Raw genomic sequence first — 17,799 nt, 5'->3', positions numbered from 1 at the left:
GCCCCCTCTTCCTGCAGCACCCCCACAGCCAGCCTCCACGCCTGCCATCCCGGCGTCAGCCCCACCCATCACCTCGCCCACCATCGCCCCGGCCCAGCCCTCGGTGCCGCTCACCCAGCTCTCCATGCCGATGGAGTTGCCCATCTTCTCGCCGCTGATGATGCAGACCATGCCACTGCAGACCCTGCCAGCTCAGCTGCCCCCTCAACTTGGCCCTGTGGAACCTCTGCCCGCAGACCTGGCCCAGTTGTACCAGCACCAGCTCAATCCAACCCTGCTCCAGCAACAGAACAAGAGGCCTCGCACCAGGATCACCGATGACCAGCTCCGAGTGCTGCGGCAGTATTTTGACATCAACAACTCCCCCAGTGAGGAGCAGATCAAAGAGATGGCAGACAAGTCTGGGTTGCCCCAGAAAGTGATCAAGCACTGGTTCAGGAACACCCTCTTCAAAGAGCGGCAGCGCAACAAGGACTCCCCCTACAACTTCAGCAATCCTCCCATCACCAGCCTGGAGGAGCTCAAGATCGACTCCAGGCCTCCTTCCCCAGAACCTCAGAAGCAGGAGTACTGGGGTAGCAAGAGGTCTTCCAGAACAAGGTTTACTGACTACCAGCTGAGAGTCCTCCAGGACTTCTTTGATGCCAATGCTTACCCAAAGGATGATGAATTTGAGCAACTCTCTAATTTACTGAACCTTCCAACCCGAGTCATTGTGGTGTGGTTTCAGAATGCCCGACAGAAGGCCAGGAAAAATTATGAGAATCAGGGAGAGGGCAAAGACGGAGAGCGGCGAGAGCTTACAAATGATAGATACATCCGAACAAGCAACCTGAACTACCAGTGCAAGAAATGTAGCCTGGTGTTCCAGCGCATCTTTGATCTCATCAAGCACCAGAAGAAGCTGTGTTACAAGGACGAGGACGAGGAGGGGCAGGATGATAGCCAAAACGAGGACTCCATGGATGCCATGGAAATCCTCACCCCCACCAGCTCCTCCTGCAGCACCCCGATGCCCTCGCAGGCTTACAGCGCTCCCGCACCATCGGCCAATACGGCTCCCTCTGCTTTCCTGCAGCTTACAGCGGAGGCCGACGACCTGGCCACCTTCAGTTCAAAAGCAGAGGCGAGTGATGAGAAACCAAAGCAGGCTGACCCTCCCAGTGCACAGCCGAACCAAACCCAAGAAAAGCAAGGACAACCAAAGGCAGAGCTGCAGCAGCAAGACCAGCCGGAGCAGAAGACCAGTGCACCCCAGCCAAAGCTCCCACAGCTGGCTGCCCCGCCCTCCCTGCCACAGCCTCCTCCACAGGCGCCCCCTCCTCAGTGTCCCCTGCCCCAGTCGAGCCCCAGTCCTTCTCAGCTCTCCCACCTGCCCCTCAAGCCCCTCCACACGTCAACTCCTCAACAGCTGGCAAACCTACCTCCTCAGCTAATCCCCTACCAGTGCGACCAGTGCAAGCTGGCCTTCCCATCATTTGAGCACTGGCAGGAGCATCAGCAGCTTCACTTCCTGAGTGCGCAGAACCAGTTCATCCACCCTCAGTTTTTGGACAGGTCACTGGACATGCCTTTCATGCTGTTTGATCCCAGCAACCCACTCCTGGCCAGCCAGCTGCTCTCGGGGGCCATTCCTCAGATCCCCGCCAGCTCGGCCACCTCTCCTTCCACGCCCACCTCCACCATGAACACTCTCAAGAGGAAGCTGGAGGAAAAGGCCAGCGGGAGCCCCGGAGAGAATGACAGTGGGACGGGAGGGGAGGAGCCGCAGAGGGACAAGCGTTTGAGGACGACCATTACGCCGGAACAGCTGGAAATTCTTTACCAAAAGTATCTGCTGGACTCCAATCCAACTCGAAAGATGTTGGATCACATCGCACACGAGGTGGGCTTGAAGAAACGCGTGGTGCAGGTCTGGTTTCAGAACACCCGAGCTCGGGAAAGGAAAGGACAGTTCCGGGCTGTGGGCCCAGCCCAGGCCCACAGACGATGCCCTTTTTGCAGAGCGCTCTTCAAAGCCAAGACTGCCCTCGAGGCTCATATCCGGTCCCGCCACTGGCATGAAGCCAAGAGAGCTGGCTACAACCTAACTCTGTCTGCGATGCTCTTAGACTGTGACGGGGGACTCCAGATGAAAGGAGATATTTTTGATGGAACTAGCTTTTCCCACCTACCCCCAAGCAGTAGTGATGGCCAGGGTGTCCCCCTCTCACCTGTGAGTAAAACCATGGAGCTGTCTCCCAGAACACTTCTCAGCCCTTCCTCCATCAAGGTGGAGGGGATCGAAGACTTTGAAAGCCCCTCCATGTCCTCAGTTAATCTAAACTTTGACCAAACTAAGCTGGACAACGATGACTGTTCCTCTGTCAACACGGCAATCACCGACACCACAACAGGAGACGAGGGCAATGCGGATAATGACAGTGCGACGGGAATAGCAACTGAAACCAAATCATCTTCTGCACCCAGTGAGGGGCTGACCAAAGCAGCCATGATGGCAATGTCTGAGTATGAAGATCGGTTGTCATCTGGTCTGGTCAGCCCAGCCCCGAGCTTTTATAGCAAAGAATATGACAACGAAGGTACAGTGGACTACAGTGAAACCTCAAGCCTTGCGGACCCCTGCTCCCCGAGTCCTGGTGTGAGTGGTTCCGCAGGCAAATCTGGTGACAGCGGGGATCGGCCTGGGCAGAAACGTTTTCGCACTCAGATGACCAATTTGCAGCTGAAGGTCCTCAAGTCATGCTTTAATGACTATAGGACACCCACTATGCTAGAGTGTGAGGTCCTGGGCAATGACATTGGACTGCCAAAGAGAGTTGTTCAGGTCTGGTTCCAGAACGCCCGGGCAAAAGAAAAGAAGTCCAAGTTAAGCATGGCCAAGCATTTTGGTATAAACCAAACAAGTTACGAGGGACCCAAAACAGAGTGCACTTTGTGTGGCATCAAGTACAGCGCTCGGCTGTCTGTACGTGACCATATCTTTTCCCAACAGCACATCTCCAAAGTCAAAGACACCATTGGAAGCCAGTTGGACAAGGAGAAAGAATACTTTGACCCAGCCACTGTACGTCAGTTGATGGCTCAACAAGAGTTGGACCGGATTAAAAAGGCCAATGAGGTCCTTGGACTGGCAGCTCAGCAGCAAGGGATGTTTGACAATGCCCCTCTCCAGGCTCTTAACCTTCCTACAGCGTATCCAGCGCTCCAGGGCATTCCTCCCGTGTTGCTCCCCGGCCTCAACAGCCCCTCCTTGCCAGGCTTTACTCCATCCAACACAGGTGGGTTCTGTTCTAGGTGATTCTCTTCAGCATTAAAGCTCAGTTAGTGTTTTGTTGTGTGGTGACCATGCCAAATCCTCCTGAGTATGGGCAAACAGGAAGCTTCCCTTTCTGCTTCTTTGAAAGCAGCAAGAATATATTTCCCTCTACTGCGCCATCCCAGTGCCAGTGTGTACATGGGTTCTTGGCCTTTCTAATCAAGTCTAGGGATGGGAGCTCCTGGTTAGAACAGTCTCCTCGGAAACCACACTTATGCCCTGTGTTCGGCAGCACAACCAGCGTGTGTGCTATAGGAAAGAACTTGACATACTGATTCCTAGGGAATTTTCAAGAGGTTTCCATCATAGACCCTTCCATTTGGGTCTATGAAATGGCCAGTCTCATCTAGATAGTTGTTGCAAATATAAGACATTTAGTCCTAGCTGGTACCCTATGGAAACTGGTCCAGGACAATTTACTCTTTGCCCTCACCTGGGGTCCCTGCTATCTTTTTTTAGAGAACTCCTATGATAGATCTGCTATCAGGAAGATGCTCTTCTGTGGTGGCTCTTCATTACTGTTTGGGTTCTCTTCTAGCCAGAGCAACAGTAGCCGGGCTAGTTTCTAAGGAGATTACCTTTCCACTTGAAAGTACTGACCAGGAATCTTGTACTTGGCCTTGGGGTTCTTAGTTTTGACATGGCCATGTCAGTCTTCCAGATAGAGGTACTAATTCACACTGTAGACATCCTCAGTCACCCCTTCATTCCTTTTCCCTTTCCTCCCTCCCACCCATTGACAATCATAAATACTGGCTTCTGTATTCACAACGGGAAGTTTGCAGGTCTTCCTACATACCTCTTGTTTGTCCTCCTCTGTCCTCACCCATCTTCCCTGATCCAGCTGTCTTTCCCAAATGGACCCTCCCCTCCAAGGTCCCGGGAGGATTTGGCCCCCCACCCTACCCACAACAGCCTACACTGACCAGTACATGCTGAACCAAGGAGAGCTCCTCAGAGGGCTTCCTTGTCTTCAAAATGTGCCCATTCCCAGGGGTTAAAGCTGCTCTGCAGCCCTAGTTTCTGACCAAATAAACTCCAAGTTTTGCAGTTTTGGCCATTTTTACCAGGACAAAGAAAGTACTGAATTCCTGGTCCCAGTTTCTTATCCAAAGAGAACAAGAAAGGAAAGCATTGAGACACAGCAGTCATTGCATATGTGTATTGGCAAGTAACACCACAGAATGCTGCTAAGCCTGCCAGACAGAAGCCAGGAAACAAGCTATGGAAAGTGCCAGGCACTGAATTATCGTTGTAGCCCAGGGGCTTAGGAAGGCCCAGCGTATCATAAAAATGTGGGAAAAAAAAGTAGAACCAGAATGTCTGATGTATTCCCCTTGTTTTACAGATGAGAAAACTGAGGCCCAGAGAGGTCAAGACCATTCAGCAAGCTAGGGTAGGAGCCAGAGCTCCCACCCAGGCCTCCGGGCTCCCAGTGCTATGTGCTCCTTCCACAACACTCAATATGAGCCAGTCAGTCAACAGGTATACATTTAGTGCTACTTAGGTTCTGACCGCTTGAGTAGACTCAAGATAGAAAGCTGTGCTTTTAATCAGTCAGGGTAGCCAGATGTGCCCCAGTTGCCAGCACCTGCTTGTACCACAGCTCAAGAGCACTGATCTGGAATGGGAGGGAAAGAACTTGTGTTTATTAAGCAATTAGTGTATGTCAGGCCCAATGCTAAGCTCTTTGTACATGGCCTTTCATTTGATCTCCAGAACCATCTATTGTGGAAAGCTGGGGTTCCAAGAGGTCAGTTAGTGGATCCAAGGTTGCACAGCCAGTGTGCGTCAGCCATAATCCACACAGGGTCACTCTGACTCCAGAGGTACATGAGTAAGACTCCGAGTGGTGAAGCACCTTGCTTGGTTGTGATCTTACCGAAAACCAAGAATTTTTGTGAAGGTGCATTGACTAGTGCAAGCTTGGCAAATAGCGGGGGTTAGGAAATGTTTCTTAAATTTTGAGTCTCCCTCATAGACAATTGGTTGAACACATACAAAGTCGATTTAAGGCCTCCTGACCTGAATCTTTGTCTCAAAGGCCTAAAGCCCTGAGAATGGGGGATCTGTGGACATTCCCTCTTTGCCCCACAGATCTTTTGGCTCTGGCCTCAAACCTGAAATATGGAGTGGGCCCGTTGCTTAGTGGTAGACAGAAAGAGCCTTGTTCCAGATTTAGAATTCATAATCCCTTCTGTCTCTGCCTCATTTATGCCAATTTAACCATCAAGCATTTGAATTTTTCTGGTACAATCAATCAGTCACTTCTCTGGTTTCAGTTGCTTGTATGCATTGAGGAAATTGGATGAGTTACTCTCAGCATTCCCTTTCTGCTGTTTTGGAAGAGTCCATTATGTGATGCTGAGGGAAGCTTCCTTATTCTATCCAATGTTAGCAGATGTTTTCCTGGGATTGGTGACTTGAAGCAACCTTATTTTCATCTGAAACCTAAGGGTTTTGATAGTCAAGGGGACATTGTACCACTCCTGCTGGATATCACCATAGTCTTCACCCAGGTCTAGGCTGCACGTGGTTTGTTTTGTTTTGTTTCTCACGAAGAGTGTCATGCTGTGGAACTATTGCCCCAGCTTTCTGGCAAGTGGTCCCAATTAAATATTAATGAGCTGTAAGATTTTTAAATTTTACATTCTTGTGTAAAATTTTATATTATGTTGTGAAAAATCCACGAAGGGGTGTGTGCCGTGCAGCAGTGCAGACTGGTGAATCTGGAGAGTTCTGAGGACCACTCCCTGTGCACTCTGGACTCCACAACCTGCCTGTTCTCAGCGTTTCTTCCGCTAGCACACTGCCCCTTGCTGCCTTTCCTTATGACCCAGCTGTCTGAACATGCCTGAGGTTTGGTGTACCATCAGCCACAATGCCCTCCTCCTATCACCCTGGAACCAAACACACCCTCTAGGTGACAGGTGTGTGTTGAGGAGGACTGAGGCCCTGGGCTGGGTGAAGGCTTTCTTTGCAGAGCGTAGATGGTGAGGACTGAGCATGATTGATGGTGGGTCCCTGCCAACAGGGTTAGAGACCTCTGAGACCCATAAACAGTAGTCAGGGGTTGGCCATGATGTCTTGGGAATTGACAGTGTCAGTACTTTCTTCTATTTCTGATGCTGCTTTTCTCTTTCTGTGACTGGTTCCTCAAGCACCTGAATCCCCACTGAGCTTTCCTTCACACAGGGGCAGGAAGAGGTGGTAGTCTTATTCAGCAGACTTGGAGCACATCAGCAGAGCCAAGGCACTGGAGCAGTTTTCCCTGAGTGGGTTTGTTTATTTCTTCCCAGGCCCCTCCTCCACACTCCTATGGTTCTCTTCTCTGGCCTCCTAAAGCACCCATTCAGTTGCAGCAATGGAGGTCAGAGAGGAAGGATATGTATAGAGCCTGTTTTGTTTGCTGTGGCCTTGGGTCTTTGCCAGGATTCTTGCTTTGGCTCCCTTCTTCAGACAACTTCTGGTGGAGCCTCGTGGCTGTACTATTTCTGTAGTGCTTTGATGAAAGCCCCTGGTTCAAATGAGCCCCAGCTGGAAACAGCTAGTTTGGGGGCCTCCAGACTAATTGCACTGGGCAGAGTGAATGGTATCTGGGAGTGCATGGCAAGGACAGTGTCAGCTAATGGGTGTGGTATGCTGGGTAGGAAGGTGTTGCAAGTTGTTTAGCTGAAAGGGGAAGGACGGGAGCTGATCAAAAGGACTGGGTCCTGATCAAAATGCTCAGCTATCCAATCCTGGGCCTGGTGGGACAATTCTGTTGAAAATGTTGGTTTTGAGAGGATCTTTCAGGCTGAAACCTTGACATCTCAGATTGTGCCAGTGACACAGGTAAATGTCTTGAGCTTCAGCCTTGCCTCTCTGGACTGACTGGTTATTTCTCTTTCTGTCTCCGTTCCTTTTAGCTTTAACGTCTCCTAAACTGAACTTGATGGGTCTGCCCAGCACAACAGTTCCTTCCCCTGGCCTCCCCACATCTGGATTACCAAATAAACCGTCCTCAGCATCGCTGAGCTCCCCGACCCCAGCACAAGCCACCATGGCGATGGCCCCTCAGCAACCCCCCCAACCCCAGCAGCAGCAGCAGCAGCAGCCACAGGTGCAGCAGCCTCCCCCGCCGCCAGCAGCCCAGCTGCCACCCACCCCACAGCTCCCACCGCAGCAGCAACGCAAGGACAAAGACAGTGAGAAAGTAAAGGAGAAGGAGAAGGCACACAAAGGGAAAGGTGAACCCCTGCCTGCCCCCAAGAAGGAGAAGGGAGAGGCGCCCACGGCTGCTGCAGCCACGCTCTCTGCCCCGATGCCCGCCATGGAGTATGCAGTGGACCCTGCTCAGCTGCAGGCCCTGCAGGCAGCCTTGACTTCAGACCCCACAGCACTGCTCACGAGCCAGTTCCTTCCTTACTTTGTACCAGGCTTTTCTCCTTATTACGCCCCCCAGATCCCTGGCGCCCTGCAGAGCGGGTACCTGCAGCCTATGTATGGCATGGAAGGCCTGTTCCCCTACAGCCCTGCGCTGTCGCAGGCCCTGATGGGGCTGTCCCCAGGCTCCCTACTGCAGCAGTACCAGCAATACCAGCAGAGTCTGCAGGAGGTGATCCAGCAGCAGCAGCAGCGGCAACTGCAGCAGCAGCAGCAGCAGCAGCAGCAGCAGCAGCAAAAAGTGCAGCAGCAGCAGCAGAAGCAGCCCAAAGCAAGCCAAACCCCAGTCCCCCAGGGGGCTGCTTCCCCAGACAAAGACCCTGCCAAAGAATCCCCCAAACCAGAAGAGCAGAAAAATGCCCCCCGCGAGGTGTCCCCCCTCCTGCCGAAACCCCCCGAAGAGCCAGAAGCAGAAAGCAAAAGTGCGGACTCCCTCTACGACCCCTTCATTGTTCCAAAGGTGCAGTACAAGTTGGTCTGCCGCAAGTGCCAGGCGGGCTTCGGCGACGAGGAGGCGGCGAGGAGCCACCTGAAGTCCCTCTGCTTCTTCGGCCAGTCTGTGGTGAACCTGCAAGAGATGGTGCTTCACGTCCCCACCGGGAGCGGTGGCGGTGGCGGCGGCGGCGGTGGCGGCGGCGGCGGCGGCTCGTACCACTGCCTGGCGTGCGAGAGCGCGCTCTGTGGGGAGGAAGCTCTGAGTCAACATCTCGAGTCGGCCTTGCACAAACACAGAACAATCACGAGAGCAGCAAGAAACGCCAAAGAGCACCCTAGTTTATTACCTCACTCTGCCTGCTTCCCCGATCCTAGCACCGCATCTACCTCGCAGTCTGCCGCTCACTCAAACGACAGCCCCCCGCCCCCGTCGGCCCCCGCGCCCCCGCCCGCTTCCCCCCACGCCCCCAGGAAGGCTTGGCCGCCGGTGGTCGCCCGGGCTTCGGCCGCGAAGCCCCCTTCTTTTCCTCCTCTCTCCTCATCTTCAACGGTTACCTCAAGTTCATGCAGCACCTCAGGGGTTCAGCCCTCGATGCCAACAGACGACTATTCGGAGGAGTCTGACACGGATCTCAGCCAAAAGTCCGACGGACCGGCGAGCCCGGTGGAGGGTCCCAAAGACCCCAGCTGCCCCAAGGACAGTGGTCTGACCAGTGTAGGAACGGACACCTTCAGATTGTAAGCTTTGAAGATGAACAATACAAACAAATGAATTTAAATAAAAAAATTAATAACAAACCAATTTCAAAAATAGACTGACTGCAATTCCAAAGCTTCTAACCAAAAAAACAAAAAAACACACAAAAAAAAAAACAAAAAAAAAGGAAAAAAAAGAAAAAGCGTGGGTTGTTTTCCCATATACCTATCTATGCCGGTGATTTTACATTCTTGTCTTTTTTCTTTTAATATTAAAAACAAAAACACCCCTAACCCTGTTCCATTGTGTCCTTTTGAAGGTACTATTGGTCTGGGAAACAGAAGTCCGCAGGGCCTCCCCTATGTCTTTGGAGCTTAAACCCCTTGTATATTTGCCCCTTTTCAATAAACGCCCCACCTTGAGAGCACAGAGGAGCCCGGCATGCACTGTATGGGAAAGCAGTCCACCTTGTTGCAGTTTTAGATTTCTTGCTATCTTAGCATTCAGATACCAATGGCTTGCTAAAAAGAAAAAAAGAAATGTAATGTCTTTTTATTCTCAGGTCAATCGCTCACACTTTGTTCTGTTTTCAGAATCATTGTTTTATATATATTATTTTTTCAGTTTTTTTTTTTTTTTTTTTTTTTTTTTTTTTTGGTTCCAGAAAAGATTTTGTTTTGTTTTGTTAATTTAAAAACGGGCAGAAAGTATTTGAGAAAAACAATGTGAACTGCTTTAGCTTTCTGGGGATTTTTAAGGATAGCTTTTCTGCTGAAGCCAATTTCAAGGGGAAAAGTTAAGCACTCCCACTTTCAGAAAAAAACGAAAAACAAACAAGAAAAAAACCCACACACACAAAGAGTGTTGAGGACTTGTAGCTTAAAAAATAAGTTTTAAAAAACTGACTTTCTGTATTTATGATAGATATGACCATTTTTGGTGTTGAGTAGATTGTTGCATTGGAAATGAACTGAAGCAGTATGGTAGATTTAAAAGGAAAAAACCTTTTGTGTACATTTAGCTTTTTGTATGGTCCAGCTGACAGCTCCTCATTTGATGTCGTCTTGTTCATCCCTAGCAGATAGATTACAATCCGTTGATTCGCCTAAGCTTTTCTCCCCTTTGTCCCTTAACTCCACTTTTGTCTTTCCTCCTCCCAACTCCCATCCTATAATCTCCCACTTAAGGTAGCTGCCTTCATTTCTTAGAGGGTAGCTGCAGAATTATTTTATAAAACTAAAGAAAGAATTTCAAAGGATTCTAGGGGTCATTAGGATCCTCACAGATTATTTTTGGTTGGGGAGTTGAAACTTTTTAAAGGCATATAATTCTAGTTACCTTTGTCTGTAGCCTTGTACATTTATTTTTTATTTATCCTTCCTTTGGCTTTTCTCTTGTACCCCCTTCTTTTCCTCCTTGTTCGGTAGATGCTTCAAATATTCTTTTCCTAAACTAAGGCATTTGTTTCAGTTTGTGTATTTGGGTTGTGTACTTTTTTAATTAAAAAAAAAAGAAAAGAAAAGAAAAGTTTTGGTTAGGGGGTTGGTTTTTGGTTTTGTATTTGTGTTTTTTCTTTCCTCTCTCAGAAAAAGAAATTTCATGCTTTAAATAAAATCCAAAGACACACCCTTTCGCTGCTGATGCAGAAAAGAGGGAAAGGGTTCTTGTTACTTGAGAATTTGTTTCTGATTTAAACAAACAAGACTTAGTTTAATAAAAGAAAGAGTAAAACAAAAGATTCCCAGGTTGTTAGGTGCCTCTTCTGCAAGCAGAGAGGCAACTGTTAATGACAATTCCATATACCAAAAGACACATTTTTTACTTCAAAGTTTTGTCCTTGTGTTAGGCAGTCTGAGCGGCGAGTGTTCCAGAGCGCAGCCAACGAAGAAGCAGATAGCAATGTACAGAGAGCAGAAGAGGAAACCGTACGTGAGGCACCTGTGTTTATGTTAGTATCCACATTCTTGTAACACAACACAATGCTACACATCCCCTTTTTTAATCTTGAAAACGGTCTGAACTTTGAAAGGAAAACTTTGTGCTGCTAAAACGTAGATTTTGGAGACAAATAGATGCTTTGCTGTTTCACTTTCGTAGCCAAACATCAACAGACACAATCTCCCCCTTGCCCCCAAAGTGTGAAGTCCTTTTCCCCTTCATTCTCCTCCTTATGTTTCAAAAGGGAACTTTGAAGACTGTGAATACAGGTTCCATTGGTCACCTTTCAGGCTTCTTTCCCCAGTGCTGAAGCCACTCATCGACTTTGCAAAAGACTGGAGCATTCCAAGATCTGAAAATGGATTTCTTTTTTCTTTTTTTCTTTTTTAGCCGGGACTATTTTTATGAATTTGTTTTTAGTTAAATGAAAGAGTAGATCTGAACTGTTGTACATACTTCTAACTAGGCTGATGCACAGTGCAAATTCCTTTTTAATTTTTTTAAGTAGAAATTCTAAAGAATACCATCGTAACTATTCATATCAGTATCCAGTTGTAGCATAAGGTGTCAAAAACAAGTACGCAAAACATTTACTGTTTTAACAAGCTATTTCCTTTAACAAGAATTCTTGTATTTCTCCCTGTGTTTGAGATGAACATTTTTAAATTTTAAAGTTGTACAGTTTTTTCGTTGTTTTTTCATTATTTTATCTTGTTTGTAACTCTATGAAATATATATATGTATTTTTTGCCATTTAACTGTTGTATGTTACTCTGTGTCTGTATCATAGAAAAAAAAATTGTTTTTGTTTTTGGTTCTTTATGTGACACCAGTTAACAATTAACACTAGCTTTACCTGTCAAATTCTGCTAGGTTTTCTCTAAAAACTGTTTTTAAAAATGATATTGCTTGGTAATAGTGCAATTTCTGTCCCTTTCCCTCCCCCCTCAACTTTAACTTCCTTTGTAATTTTGCTACCCCTTCCCTAATGGTTTTAATTTTGGGTGGTTGGGTTTTTTGTTTTTTGTGGGGTTTTTTTTTTTTTTTCCTACTATGCCATCCTCCCTCTGTGAGGCAGAGTGACTGTCATTGTTTTGTTATGCCATGCCTTGACCTGTGGGTGTGTTTGGCAACAAATAAGGTGGTTGGGTAGATTGGCTAAGCATGCTTCCACCCACCAGTATTCCTCTGAGGGGTATATGATTGTTTCAACCTGGAGTGGGTTGCACACTTAATGCTTTCCTCTACAACTGTACCGCCCACATGTATGTTCATTCAAAACAGAAGTAATTCTCAGCACTAACCCAGAAGTAGCAAAGCAGTCAATGAGGGTGCAAAGTCGAAGTCAAACATGAGCTGGTCACATGTTTGTGGGCTGACATCAGTGGCTATGACCTGTAGCATTTACAAAGCATGAATTCACTACAACGCTCAACTGTTTGGATCCATCTCACTCGGGGAATCTATTCCTGTCTGCTGTATAGTGGGTAGCTGCGTAGGATATCCAAACTCACTTTTTAAATTAGTTCGTAATCTCCATTGGCACTTCGCTTTTTGGTTGTTGTTGGTTGGTTTTTTTGTTTGTTTGTTTGTTTGTTTTTGTTGTTTGTTTTTGGTTTTTCTCAAATACTCCACAGTGTGGGTTGGTGCCAGACACATTGGGTCATAGCACCAGCTCTTGATGCACAGAATGGGAGTGATTTCATCCATCCTTTCTCCATCCTTCCAAAAAGAAACTTAAAAGGAAAATACACACATACACAATATATATATATACACACACACACAGAAGAGTTAATACGTCTAGGAAGTTTTTTTTTTTTTTAATTAAATGCTATTTAAAGAGATGAATGTGGCCAAAGTTTTACACAATTGAAAATAAAGTAAAACAGACGGCATGTGTAAACCTGAGTTTTTCAGGCATGGCAGGAAGTTGCAGGAGAGAGAGGCAGTGACCCAAGCCAGTGCACTTGATGTTCATGGACATATATTTTTTTTAAATAATAAATTAAATTAAAACATTTTAAATAGAAGCATAAATTGAGTTGGTTGTTTGTTGGCGCTGAGATACTGCCCACTGTGAAACAAAGCTTTGACTAGTTTTTTTGTTTGTTTGTTTACTTTCTTCAGGGGGGAGGGGGGCAAGTTTGGGTAGGAAAGAAAGCTTAAATGAACATGACCCTGAGGTGAAGAGGTATATGAACAGCCTTTGCAATGTACAAAAAAACAAAAACAAAACAAAACAAAAAAAACAAAAACAAAAAAAAAATAGAGCAAGTGAAACCAAAAATGATGTTCTTGGTGTTTTTCTATAATGTAGTCTTGTTAGCTTTTTTGTTACTGTAACAATGCTGATCTTGAACTGTACCAAAATACATGGAGACTAACAAACAGAACCACATGGAACTTTCAAACTGAAAAAAAGAAATTTGTCACAAAAACTTTGTTGTCATAGTTAAGTTGATTGTAGATGGTAATTGAATATACTCCTTTGAAAATATTTCATCAAGTATGTTTCCTGCTCATTGTGATACATTAAAAAAATATGAGCAAAAGTTCTTGACTCTGTTCCCAGATTGTGTATGTATGTGTGTGTATGTATGTGTGTGTATGTGTATGTGTGTGTATGCATGTGTATGCTCACACAAGTGTGTGTGTGTGAGAGAGCAGGGGGTTGACAGCTGGTGGAGTGTAAATTTGAACAATATCTTGAGGTTTTATGTGCAGGGAGTACTATTGCTGAGATTACACAAGCATGTGTACAAATTGGTTTTTTCTTTGTTTTGCATCTCCTAGCACTCAAAAGTGCCAGAAGTTTGGGCCATGACACATTTTCATTGGTCCAAGGAAGATGTAAGCCTGTCTTCTTAGAGAATTCTTGGCTCCAAAGAGCCCTAGTAACAGCTGGATTTTTTTTTTTTTTTTTTGAGGAGGGATCTCACTACATGTTGCCCAAGCTGACCTTGAACTAGAGATCCTCCTGCCTCAGCCTCCACAGTAGCTGAGATTACGAGGGTATATCACCATGCCCAACTCAACTATATTTTTAATTCATATAAACTTTTAATGTTTACGTGAAATTTTTATGCACTTGGCACAACTGAAGCAAAGAGGCTTTGCTGGTGGCCAGGAGAGAGGTAGGTTCAACTTTGCTGAACTGGGAACTGGATCTAGTGTTTGTATCTCAAGGATGAAAACAGTAAGTTAAATTAAGGGATGATTGATTACATTTGCCTGGTCTCCCAAAGGGCTTTTCTGTATATCTTTTAGAGTAGAATTTGGGACACGCATAGTCTGGACAATAGCAGTAGCATTAGTAATTCCCGCATTCGAGAGACAGTTCAGTCTTATTATTAAAAAAATAAAATAAACCCTGTATTATAATGTCTTTAATTCATTAATGAGGACTTAAAATGTCTTTAATTCATTAATGAGGACTCACATCCAAGATGCAGCCCAAAGCCCTTTCATTCATCTCTAATTTATCACCACAACTAAGAAGTAATTTGCAAAGCTCTAGCAGCTGGGCTTGGATGACATCATAGGCTGGCCATGTCCCTGCAAGGTGTGTATCATCTGCCTTTGGTCAACAGGGATTGTTTCTTTGTCAAGAGTTAAACTCTGAAACCCTTTTCTATAGGCCCTAGATAGCCATTGTCAACCAAATATTTCTTCTCAGTTCCTGCAGCAGATATTCAAGAAGCAGTGACTATTCACTCAGAATCCCAGGGTTCTACAACTGGCATGAGCATCCCTAATGTTCAGAGAGGAACGCTGATTCTTTGGACAGTGCTGCAACCTTTGTGCCCAACAGGTACTGTCACCATCTGTAACCCAGATCTTTATCCAGGCATTGGACCCTTCTTTTGGGTGTTCCTAAAGAAGCAGTTGCTTTCTGTCTCAGTATGTCTTCTTGGCACACAGTCACAGATTTCTCTCCCACACCATGAAAAGGCACAGGGTAAGAATTGTTCAGAACTAAAGCCATATCTGCCTTTCTAAGCTATAATTATTTTAAGGTCACATTGAGATGTTTTAAATGGAACCAGTTTCACAGAGAGGTTTTGCTGCTTCAGCTTTTGAGGGGAAGGTGCCTACAATTCAAATTCTTCTACAGATAAATTTTTAACAAGAAAATAAGACAAAACTTGGTGTTGGTAAGCCCTTTGCATCAGGGAATCTAGGTGCCTAAATTACATTGAGAGAGGATTGAGTCAGAGAACTGAAGCTCTTTCTGAGAGGCTTTTTCTCTTAACGCAAAAGAAGTCTCCCAATCTGGCTTCAATACCATGCTCATGTGGATATTACTCTCCGTGGAATTAATAGTCCCCCTCCCTTGGAAAATGTGAAATGGCAACATCTTAAAATGGCTGATATGTGTTAGGTAGCTGTTTCTAATTTTGCTTTAAAAAATGTCTGCAGTACCTAGTCCCTGTTATAGACTAATGACCGTCCAAATCTCACTTTTAACAAGTTAAGACTGTAAGTTACAAGAACACAAGCGGCTTAAGAGTCAAGTTGAAGGATGAGAAGTTTGCACCTGCTGCTCTGCTCTGCAGCCTTAATTATAGCAGGACAGATGTGCTCGCATGGCCTCCACATTACTGCTGGAGGTGGACCAGCTAAGGCTCTGGCAAAACTTGCAAAGAAATTAGTGCTCTCGAGACCATTAAAGTAGGAGGCATTTCCATTATTCTTTATTTCATGATGAAGGTGAGATTTTCCTTCCCCTTTCCTTCCTCTTGCATCCTTTTTTTTTTTTTAAACTAGAGGCATATGTTTTTAAGAAGTTTTAGCCAGTTAACTTAGGTTCCTCTGAATCTGTCATCTTGAGTTTTTTAATTACAGACAACAAAACAATTTTTTTGTTCCTTTATTTGTGACTATTTCATATTCTGTATGGAAGAGATGGACTAAGACTACTTAGCCTAGTTTTGAGTAAACCTGGGAATGAAAACTTCAGATGAACTGTTTTACTTTTGGGCAAAGATGCCTTGGCCTGAGAAATGAGTGCCAAGAAGCAGCTGGGAAGAGCAGCGAGTGGGAAGGGCCTGAGTGGAGAAAGCCCCAGGTCCTCAACACTCGCTCCTTCTGCTCAGTGAACCATCTTCCCCAAGCCTTCCTACAGCCCCTTCCAGCCCCTCTGCAATGCCTTCTATTGAATGACACTTGTAAAAGGGTTTTGTAAAACTACACACTTCTTTGCTCATTCCGCAAGTGGTCTGTGAAGTAGGGAAAGTGGGTGACATTTACCCGCAGCATTAGGGATAATGAGATGAGTGAGGCACAGAGGCACCAACCCCTGTTGAACCTGTCCAGTGTTCCTTCTCTCCATCATACACCTGAGACATTAGAGAAGGGTAGGTGAGAGTGAGCACCAGGGTCAGTTTGGTGGGGGTTCAAATTCTTGCTCCATCATTGTGACCTTGACTGTGTTTCTTTCTCCGAATACAAAATGAAGTGAAAGTATCTATTTCATAGGGTGGTGTTGTGACAACACTGCCCAGTCCACACCACAGGCTCAAAACCTATTGCTACTCCTGGAAACTCTCAGTTCACTCTATTTTCTAAGGACTTTGGGTCTAGCGTTCCAACTCTTGCCATACATTCACTTCTGATGCTTTCACACATCAGAGGATGCAGAGATCTTTTGGCAAATTTCTACTCATGAGTGGTATGAGAGTTCAGTACAGGTGTTTGGATTTCAGTATTTTAATGCCCAGCCTGTACTGATTAATTTGGTCATGAGAACTTGCAGTTTGCTTGTTTGCAGAGTAGATATGTATCTGCCTAATCATACCTTGAAGGCTGAGCAGCTTGAATGTGTGGAGTTACAGAGTAGAGGAAATGGAATCAGTTGGGACAATTTGCCCACTGCCTTTTTGGCCATATTCAGATGCACAGGCTGAGAGCTACCTAGCCGAAATGGGACTGTGGGAATGAATGAATCACAAGAGAAACATTATCCAAAGGGGAATACATACAAGGCAATGTGCAAGAGGACCTCTTCACCTCTAAACTTGGGAAGGAGTTTTTAAAATGCTATTATTCTTTAAGTAACTTGCAAAATGAGTACATGGAAGAGGCATGGGAAAGGAGTAAAATTCAGCATAGAATAGGCTGGAGCAGAGTGTTTGCCTGATAGTCTTTGTATATAAGAACTCATCAGTGACATGTGCCTTAGGAGACTGGCTGTGAATTTTGTCTATTTTAAATCAAATAACGATGACCTTGGCAATAAAGTTGCTAATATTGGTATCAGAGGACCAGTAAAGTGTATGGAGAATGACTAGTGGGCAATTTGCCTTTTCTCTGAGGATAACAACTGTAAATGTAGCCTTGGATTATTTCCAATAACATATATGATGGCATCCTTATTTTTCATGTATTTTTTCACTAGTTATTTATAAGATTATTTTCTTTATTACTATTACATCAAAATTTTATTAAGATGTGCCTTAATATAGTTTTAGTCATGTTTAATGTGCTTGTGGTTTGTTCAGTTCTCAGATCTGTGGGATATGACTATTAAAATTGGCAATTTTCAGCCATTATTTCTACAACTATGTATTTTTCTGCTACCTCCCCCCCTCCCCCCACTCCCCCTGCCCCAGGGCACCAACTATATAGGTATTTTGGGTATTAATTAACTTAATCCACTTAAGTTAATTCATAGCTTACGAATGTTCTGGGTTTTTCATTTGTTTGGTGTGTTTTGTTTTTCAGCTCTTTTTCTCTTTGTGTTTCATTTTGGCCAGTTTCCAATTCTGTCTTCAAGTCCACCGATCTTTTCTTCTAACCTGCCATTAATTCTATCCAGTGTATTTTTTCATCTCAGACACTAAAGTTTTCATCTCTGGAAGTTTAATTGGGGTCTTATTGTAAAATGTCTTCCACGTCTCTCCTTTTGAACATTGTCATCCTCTGCTAATTCTAGCATCTGTGTAAGTTCTGAGTTGGTTGCAGTTGATTGGTTATTCTTATC

General features: G+C 45.4%; 1 protein-coding gene across 1 annotated transcript in view; it reads left to right on the top strand.

Annotated features, from left to right (window-relative positions):
• The window catches only part of Zfhx3 (zinc finger homeobox 3), a 231,367-nt gene extending 218,310 nt beyond the window's left edge, over positions 1-13,057 (top strand). The window contains 2 exon segments of the mRNA XM_015496138.2: positions 1-3,281; positions 7,228-13,057. The exon segment at positions 1-3,281 is cut by the window's left edge and continues 42 nt beyond it. Coding sequence (XP_015351624.1) covers positions 1-3,281; positions 7,228-8,921 — 4,975 coding nt within the window. The 3' untranslated portion in view covers positions 8,922-13,057.
• The last annotated feature ends 4,742 nt before the right edge of the window (positions 13,058-17,799 follow it).

The sequence above is a fragment of the Marmota marmota genome, unplaced genomic scaffold (genome assembly GCF_001458135.2).
Source record: "Marmota marmota marmota unplaced genomic scaffold, marMar, whole genome shotgun sequence".
NCBI lineage: Eukaryota > Metazoa > Chordata > Mammalia > Rodentia > Sciuridae > Marmota > Marmota marmota.
The sequence above is the reverse complement of the archived record's forward strand: the minus strand, read 5'-3'. Positions and strand labels throughout refer to the sequence as shown.